At 39.6% G+C, this 10000-nt stretch overlaps 1 protein-coding gene across 2 annotated transcripts in view; it reads right to left on the reverse strand.

Annotated features, from left to right (window-relative positions):
• LOC144966149 (calcitonin gene-related peptide type 1 receptor-like) overlaps positions 1-10000 on the reverse strand; it is a 230998-nt gene that overhangs the window by 161128 nt on the left and 59870 nt on the right. Inside the window, exons 2-3 of one of the 2 annotated variants that reach the window (XM_078902271.1) lie at positions 4222-4263; positions 1158-1458 (exon numbers count right to left, since the gene is read on the reverse strand). In XM_078902271.1, coding sequence (XP_078758397.1) covers positions 1158-1314 — 157 coding nt within the window. In that variant the 5' untranslated portion in view covers positions 1315-1458; positions 4222-4263. The remainder of the gene's footprint in view (positions 1-1157; positions 1459-4221; positions 4264-10000) is intronic. The other variant, XM_078902272.1, reaches the window with a different exon arrangement.

Here is a 10000-nt window from a genome sequence, read left to right on the forward strand (position 1 = left end):
TAAACATTTGAGCCACCTGGAAACGTAATGACAGGTGAGAAATATCAGATTGCACCGATAACTGTGATTTGTTGTTCGTTTTAAAGAGTTTTATCGATGTTAAGGTCATGCCTCGTCATTATAATTATTTTCTAGTTAACAACTACATATTATTATTATTATTATTATTATTATTATTATTATTATTATTATTATTATTATTATTATTATTATTATTATTATTTATTATTATATTATTATTATTATTATTATTATTATATATTATTATTATTTATTATTTATTATTATTATTATGGATGGAGATAATTATAGCATATAATATAAGCTGTAATACTCGCAAGACCAAATTTAGGTCATATTTGATTTTGCAAATTACTTGACGATATGCGAAATTTACCAATTCTAAAAAAAAAACAGAAGAAAAAAAAAGATTATGTAGAAACAGAATTTTTGCAGCCTTCATTGTCGTTGTCGTCGTGGACGTCGTCGTCGTCATCATCATATAATCATCATAATCACCATCATCATCATCATTATCATCATCATCATCATCATCATCATTATCACCTTCATTAATATTGTCATTGTGTGGTAAAAAAGCAAAATTGAAGAGTTGTTTGAAGTCTTCAGAGAAATGAATTTACATTAATTATACCGCTATAGAGTTGAACAAAAACGTCTCCTAATTATGATTTCGGCACGATACTAAGAATCGATACCTGCCCATCAACACAAATTCACAATTCATTTTTAAACAGTCGAGGAATGAGACAATTTAATATTATTATTTATTTCATATGGTTGATGATATTGTAATTAATTCTGTTATTATATTGTTAAACTGTAAGAATTTTGTGTTGTCACGCTGTGGGATTCAAGTGAGATATTTATAGATATGCATCAAATATATTAATAATTGCAACCTTATTGTAGTTTGTTTGTTACTGAAAAACAGAATACATAAATTATCAATTTCTACAAGGGTAAGACCTTGTACTATCTATATAAATTATATGACAAAACTTTAAAATAAATTGGCATTTTGCCCAAACATAGGGCGCTGCTTCATTGATTTGATTCATCATCAATTTTTCATATCAAAATATGATAAAATATTACATTTTTCAATGTAAACAGGAAGAACAATCAATACTCACCATCTGTAGGTCTGGGGTGTTCGAGAACAGATCTGTTACAATCTGATTCCGCCTTCTGTAGTATTTTACTCAAATGTTCGTGGATATTATTGATTTCCTTGGCGTTGAATTTGTTGCTTCCTCCAACTGACCGTGTCCTCCTCGTTAGGGAAAACATTGTAGATGCAAAGATCTTTCTTAAAAATCAAATGTAATTTTTACAAGTCGTATCCTACAAATCACGCACAACGGAGGTGGTGTCAGTTTAAATCACAATTATTACAGTAAGCATCATTAATTGATAGGAACACTAAAAGTTTCACTACATAAAATACAAGAAGTATGTATAAACGAGTACCTTTTACAGTCAGTTAATAAGCACTTTGGGTGTATCTTTAATTATACACTGAATATAGGTGCTACGTGATACCAAAAACGACCGGAAACAAGTGGAAACGAGCGGAAACGACTCAACGACGACGGTTATGAAAAGTTGGCAGCAGTGGGGTGTGAACCAGGGACTCCGGGAAGTGAACACCAGTGGGGAGTGAACGTGGGAATATGGGAGGAAGATATCAGAGGGAAATGAACCTGGGAATATGGGAGATGGATACAAGTGGGAAACAAGCGGAAATGACCAGAAACGACCGGAAAGAAGATTGTGTAATGATGCTTTGCGTTGAGGTAAAATGCCAGCCGGATACCATGCACCAACCAACACAAAAAACGGGTGTTTCTTTTTTTTTTACGAAGTTCGCCAAAACCCGACTAAACAGACCAATGTTATGGGAAGTGGGCGGCAGTGGGGAGTGAACCTGGCACTATGGGAAGAGGATATCAGAGGTAAATGAACCTGGGAGTATGGGATACCGGTACTGATGGGAATTGAACCTGGGAGTATGGGATACCGGTACTGATGGGAATTGAACCTGGGAGTATGGGATACCGGTACTGATGGGAATTGAACACTGGACTATGGGAGGTGGGCACAGAGGAGAATGAACCTTATAGGAGGAAGGCATCAATGGAGAATGAGCCTGGGACTACGAGAGGTAGATACCAATGGCGAGTGGAACCGGGAGTATGTTAGGTGGAGACCAACAGGAAGTGAACACAGAAAAGTACTTATTTTTCCGAAACCTGCCGAAACCGTTTAAAATTACGAGAAGTGGGCAGCAACGGGGAGTGATCCAAGGACAGGTAAGTGGACACCGGTGGGGAGTAAACCTGGGACTATGGAAGGAGGATATGGGAGGGAAATGGGCCTTGGACTATGGGAGATGCTTACCTGTGGGAGTTGAAGTCAGTATTATGGGAGGTGGGCACCAAAGGTGAATGAACCTGAGACTATAGGAGGTGGGAACCAATGGGAATGGAACATGGGTCTACGAAATGTAGATACTAGTGGAGAGTGAAGCCGAAAATATGGGATTTGGACACCAGTGGCGAGTGAACAGAAGGTTACTTCTTTTTTCCGAAATCTCCCGTAGTCCCAGATTCATTCTCCTCTGGTATCTACTTCTCATAATCCCAAGTTCATCCCCAATGGTATCCACACTGGTATCCACCTTCCATAGTCCTAGGTTTATTCTCCCCTGGTATCAACATCTCTGCGTCCCGGTCTCGTTCCACATAATGTTTCAACTTCCCATAGTCCCAGGTTCACTCCTTTCTGGTTTCAACCTCAGATAATCTCTCCAGAGAATGAATCTTCTTTCCGGTCGTTTCTGTCTGTTTCTGGTCGTTTCCGGTCGTTTCCCACTGGTACCCATCTCCCTTCAAATCTCACTGGTACCCGTCTCCCATGGTCCCAGGTTAATTTCCCTCTGATATCTTCTTCCCATGGTCCAAGGTTCACTCCCCACTGGTGTACACTTCCCTGAGTCCATAGTTCACTCGCCACTGCAACCTACTTCTCATAATTTTGGACGGTTTCGTACGGTGTTGGCGGGTTTCGTAAAAAAAAACAAAAAACATTTTGTGTGTTGGTGCTTGATATACGCATGGCGGATGTTGTGAGTGTTTTACTTCAGCGAATAGCATCAATACACAATCTTCTTTTCTGTCGTTTCCCACTGTTATCCATCTCCCATATTCCCAGGTTCATTTCCCTCCTCCCATAGTCACAGGTTCACTCCCCACTGGTGTACACTTCCCAGAGCCAGTCCCCGGTTCCCTTCCCCGCTGCTGCCAACTTTATAATATAACCGCCATCGCTTGGTCGTTTCCACTCGTTTCCGGTCGTTTCCGGTATTACATAGCACCCCGGAATATAACTCTAACAGTTTACCTGACGGGTTCGAGTCTACCGTTACCGTCCTGATCACGAAATAAATCCTCCCTAATTAATACTAACCTAACTGTTTTCACCAAGAGAGCAGCAGAGCAACAAATTAAATCACTGATGGACTGATGAAAATAAATTGATCTGTGGTGTTGTTAAATGTGACCCTTCGCCTCAAAACGGTATTAAGTCGGGTTGGTTAAGATGTTGAAAATTGAATTTATAGCCAGAAACATCAGACTTGTGTTGAGTTTATACGATTTATTGAGGAGAATGGATACCAGATTTTAGGGTGCTAATTAATGCCAACATTTTATACTTTTAACCAGTTTAACATTTACTTCGGCTTTTAAGCATCTGGTTCGTTCCGACATAATACCGTTTTGAGACGATGGGTCACAAATAGATAATCGGAAAAATATGATATGAAAAAGATGAGGAAACTCGTATTTGGTCTCTCTCATTTTAGTTGTCTATTCACACTGATCAAAAGGCCCACATGAGTAAAAATAACACAACAACAAAACGCTGTAACTTGAATTGCACAGAATATTAAAACGTCAGGGGCAGCGTGGCTCAGTGGTACGGTCTTTGCTTCCTACCCAAAATGTACCGAGTTCAATCACCCGCCGCTGCGTTGTGTGGCCTTGAGCAAGTCACCTCGCCCTAGCTCACTTTGCGGCGCTGCTCTGCGGCTGACCCTGGGTTATTCCAGTCTTCCCTTGGAATAGACCCTAAAGACAAATTTCCCCTTGGGGTTGAATAAAGGGAATTCTTTAAAATAGCCATTGAAGTAATTACGGATTTGCCATTGACGATGCTTTGTCTCTTTCTCCTCGTTACCTGCACACAAAAAAAAGAGAGTTACATATTATTATTATCAGAATGCATGACCCTATAAACTATACAATACATGAATATATTGTGCGCATAAAGGGAAACACTTACATACGCACGCAATACATACATACACACACATACACACACTCACTCACTCACACACACACACACACAATATATATATATATATATATATATATATATATATATATATATATATATATATATGAATTTAAAAAATACATATATACTATATATATAAAGTCAAATAGTCAACTTAAAATCAGAGAAACAAAGTACGGACAAGAATTCAAATGGTAAAATCGTCACAAATAGAATTTCTGTGATGTTCATTAACCAAGAAATACAAGATTTGAAACACTCACTATTAGGAATGTTACGTTGTTTTGGGGTTTTTTTTTTTGGTCTTTTTTAATACACACAAGGTAATCAAAGCTAAGAATAATAAAACTTCATACAATAAGGCAGCTCACGGAGAGAAATTGGCGTTATGTGTTTTTTCGATTATCGAGGTAAATTAGAGATAAAAAACAACAACAGTGTTTTAAAAAAAAGCACATAGGCCTATAATAGGATTCAATAGTCGTAACGTCACTTCCTTCCTAATGACGCATGGTAACTCAGCAACACTGGCTCTAAACTATCGGAACAATGGCGGACGCCCGTATGAAATATTTCTCCGGCGAACATAAAGGTATCCAGAGGAAAAAAAACCCATAAATTTGATCATGTTTTGACTTTTACACATTCGGATCACAAGGCATATGAAAAGTTCGAGCCAGCATGAAAAACAAAAAGTAATGATTTTCTTTGTTTAGAACCAATATGGCCGCCGTTGCCAGGCTGCGTGACATAAGACTATTGAATCGTATTGTTTTGTGATCTATCGACATAGAGGAGAAAAAAAGGGGGGTGGGGGGGGGGGGGGCGTAGCAATAATCGATGTTGATATTAGACAAGGTTAAAAAGTGAAAACTGATATGCATGTGAAATGTGAATAGAATGAAACGAAGATGGAGTACAGAACCAATCCTTGCTGTTTCCAATAATATGATTTGAGGTATGCGGGAATGCATAACTCAATGAAAATAGGGTGCAAATAAAACAAGATAGTATAAAACCCAGACGGAAAATATTATGCTGTGTTGAAGCTGTTTCCTGTCTTAAATCTTGTAAACGTTTATTGTCGGGAATTCTGCCGTGAAATGACAAAACCCCATATAATGACAAAACCACGTATATTGGCAAAACCCCATATAATGACAAAACCCCATATAATGACAAAACCGCATATAATGACAACTCCCCCATATAATGACAAAACCCCATATATTGGCAAAACCCCATATAATGACAAAACCCCATATAATGACAAAACCGCATATAATGACAAAACCCCATATAATGACAAAACCCCATATAATAGCAAAACCCCATACAATGGCAAAACCGCATTTTATAGTAGAGCCGAAAAATTGTTCAAATAAATTTCATTAAAATTCCTACAATAACTATAATCGGAAAATTGATGTTAATTTGCTATTCGAAAGGTCTTTGTGTTTTCTATCGTGCGGCTATGTGGTCTCGTGGTATGACACTCGCTTTCGGATCGGAAGGTCCTGGGTTCGAGCCTCGTGCTCGGCGCATAGTTGAGTCTTTGGAAAAGGCTCTTTACTCACATTCTCTCACCGTACTCAGGTGTAAAATGAGTACCTGGCCGTTAACAACGTTGTCTTTGTCCGAAAAAATTGTAATATCGCCTAACAGGCGTCATCTCTCGTTCTACATGTTACGTGTTGCTGTTGGTCAGGGACCCCTTGTAAAGCGCTTTGAGCACGTTTAGTGGAAATTGCGCTATATAAAAGCTCATTTTTTTATTTATCATTTTTTTTAAAGTATTAAAATGAAAAACATAGACCAGGGCTATTCAACAAATTTAATTTACTGTTTGTTATACGGGGTTTTGTCATGGCATGGGGGTGGATGCAAGACCTTATCTGACATTTTACAGGGTCCTCACGTTGCATCGTGATGAATGCTTTACCTATCTTGACTTTTGACGTTTATTTTGTATGCATTGGGTACCGAGTGTTACATCGAAAAATTCTATTTGATTTACTTTGTCTTTTAAGAGCACCTGATAATATATAATAAATCGTCATGTGAAGTATTAAGAAACATCGAGTATTTTGGAACGATCGTCACCATAGACAAATCTATCATTATCATTCTTTATAAAGTGAAAAGGAAGGAAGTCGAAATGAGATTTTTTTTTAAAAACTCAGAAAATGATGATGTTGAAAACCGAGGAGGAAAGGTGGAAATGCAACGACAGCAGCTGCAACAGAAGAAGAAGAAGAAGAAGAAGAAGAAGAAGAAGAAGAAGAAGAAGAAGAAGAAGAAGAAGAAGAAGAAGAAGAAGAAGAAGAAAGAAGAGAAGAAAGAGAAAAAAAGAAGAAGAAGAAGAAGAAGAAGAAGGAGGAGGAGGAGGAGGGGGAGGAGGAGGAGGAGGAGGGGAAAAGGAGGAGGTGAAGGAGAAGAAAAAGCTAAACAAGGAAGAAGAAGACCAGTGGATGAGGAGTAGGAAGCGAAGGAGGAGGAGGAGGAGGAGGAGGAGGAGGAGGTGCTGGTGGTTGTGATGTTGGTGCTGGTGAAAGGGGAGGAAGAATATGATGAGAGCGTTAAGGGTGATGGTGATGATGATGATGATGATGATGATGATGATGATGATGATGATGATGAAGATGAAGAAGAAGAAGAAGAAGAGAAAGAAGAGGAGCAGGGGGATGAGGAGGAGGATGAGGAAGAGGAGGAGGAGGAGGAGGTTGGAGATAATGAAAGAGAATGAAAAGACTAAGAAAATGATGGTGATGATTGTTTGACATTAAGCTTGAAGACAATACAATCATACAGTACTATACGGCCAGCAGCTATACAATGACAAAACCACGTATAATGGAATCAATCGTCCTATCAATCGGGTAAGCTACTATGTGGTGGAATGTGCGGCTATGTGGTCTAGTGGTATGACACTCGCTTTCGGATCGGAAGGTCGTGAGTTCGAGCCTCGCGTTCGGCGCATAGTTGAGTCCTTGGAGAAGGACAATCTCTCACCGTACTCAGGTGTAAAACGAGTACCTGGCCGTTAACAGCGTTGTCTTATCCAAACAAAAAATTGTAATATCGCCTAACAGGCGTCATGTCCCGTTCTAAATGTTACGTGTTGCTGTTGGCCAGGGACCCCTTGTAAAGCGCTTTGAGCACGTTTAGTGGATGTTGCGCTATATAAAAAAACTCAAGCTCAAGTTTAAGAATGGCATTACCCATCTTACCGGGAATCAGGAGGTTCATCCTCAGTCGAGCTAGGCTGAATTTTAGGGATCATCATCATCATTGCCTTTTTTCACCCTGGGTCAGGGTATAGGCCACAGACAAATAGTTTCCATCCTTCTCTATCATCACCATCATCATTGCCTTTTTCACCTGGCGGTAATGCCACACAACACTTCCATCTTCTATCATCACCATCATCATTGCCTTTTTTCACCCTGGGTCAGGGTATAGGCCACAGACAAATAGTTTCCATCCTCCTCTATCATCACCATCATCATTGCCTTTTTCACCCTGGGTCAGGGTATAGGCCACAGACAAATAGTTTCCATCCTCCTCTATCATCATCATCATCATCATTGCCATTTTCACCCTGGGTCAGGGTATAGGCCACAGACAAACAGTTTCCATCTTTCCCTATCATCATCATCATCATTGCCTTTTTCACCCTGGGTCAGGGTATAGGCCACAGACAAACAGTTTCCATCCTTCCCTATCATCATCATCATCATTGCCTTTTTCACCCTGGGTCAGGGTATAGGCCACAGACAAACAGTTTCCATCCTTCTCTATCATCATCATCATCATTGCCTTTTTCACCTGGGTCAGGGTATAGCCCACAGACAAACAGTTTCCATCCTCTCTATCATCATCATCATTGCCTTTTTCACCCTGGGTCAGGGTATAGGCCACAGACAAACAGTTTCCATCCTTCTCTATCCTGAGCTATCTTTTTAATCTCAATCCATGTCTTACCACTTCTCTGTATATCAGCTTCTTTAATTCTTCCCCGTGTTCCTCGTGGCCTTCCCCTTGATCTTCTGCCCTATATTGGACTGGAATCCTCAGGGCAGAATTTTAGGGATGTGATGGATTATTTCTTGCACTGTAAGGAACTTAGTTCGAGCGCTGCTTCGGGCACTTTCTTTTTTTTTTCCTTGGGCAAGATTATCAACCCTCCAATTTGTTCACTTTGGACAACATGACTCAATCTTGTTGACAACAGATGTTTGTCGATGGATCATCTATAAAATATTCCTTCGAAGAAAGGGCTTGATATTTTTTTTTTGTCTCGCACTGTTACGTACAGTAACCTAATCCGCCACAATTCTATATTTAGTCATTTTGATCTATAAATGGAATAGATAGTTCGAAGATGACGTCACTTTGGTCTTTGTTATTGTTTTTTTGCCATCCGCGTTTATGAGTAATGCTCACTGAACTGTATTAACCCGACTATAAACGTTCATGGATACACACAGTTTTGTGTGTTGGTCCGTTATACTTCCGGATGGCAATGTTATGAGCTTCTTAGCCAAGCTCATGCTATCTATAAATATATAAACCTGTGGAGTATTTGTTTATGTTCACCGATAAAAGTACTGGCAATTTTGTTGTCTGTTTAAGGGCCATGGTCTTTTCACTTGGGTACAACCTATTTATAGATTAGCGGATTGTTTTCATAGTAGTAAAGAGATATTGGCGTATGAATCTTCAGCCTCAAAAGTTGATGAAAAAATGTGGCCATCGATCGAATCAAAGCAGCTTTTGAGAACGGCACGCGTACCAGAATTAATTTAAATTAACTCTTTATTTATGTGAGAGATCCGTGAAATGCTGCATGTTGATTTAGGCAATAGCATGGATGGCCAATGGAGGGTGGGATCACAACATACAGATTGAGAGTCAGAAAACGGAGAGGTTAAGAGTACAGATTTAATCTAGAATTATTGAAGTGAAAATTTCATTTTGCGGCCACTTACAATATCATCTGTTCTTCTGATGTATCAACACCAATAACTTAACTTTCGGATGATGAGGCAGAGCGGGTCGGCGGTATGGTCTTTACTTCGTATCTGAAAGGTATCGAGTTCGAATACCCAATGTGCTATGAGGCATTGAGCAAGTCACGTCGTCTTAGCTCAGTTTACCGCACAGCACTGCGGCTGACGCCTGAGTTATTCCATCTTTCCTTGAAATGGACCCTAAAGACAAAAACCCCTAAGGGATGAGAAAACAGATTTCTTAACGAGAAACGATTATATGTCTTCTGGTCTTCTATTCGACTCAACTGGCAGGCAGCACGAAACGTTTCACACTCGCACAGATGAATACAGAAACTTTTTTTTTTTGAGCTTTTATATAGCGCAATATCCACTAACATGTGCTCAAAGCGCTTTACAAGGGGTCCCTGGTCAACAGCAACATTTAACATGTAGGACGGGACATGACGCCTGTCAGGCGATATTACAATTTTTTCGGGCAAAGACAACGCTGTTAACGGCCAGGTACTCATTTTACACCCGAGTACGGTGAGAGAATGTGAGTAAAGAGCCTTTTCCAAGGACTCAACTATGCGCCGAACGCGAGGCTCGAACCCAGGACCTTC

Source organism: Berghia stephanieae, chromosome 2 (assembly GCF_034508935.2).
Source record: "Berghia stephanieae isolate SIO BIC M18660-M18661 chromosome 2, UCSD_Bste_1.3, whole genome shotgun sequence".
NCBI lineage: Eukaryota > Metazoa > Mollusca > Gastropoda > Nudibranchia > Aeolidiidae > Berghia > Berghia stephanieae.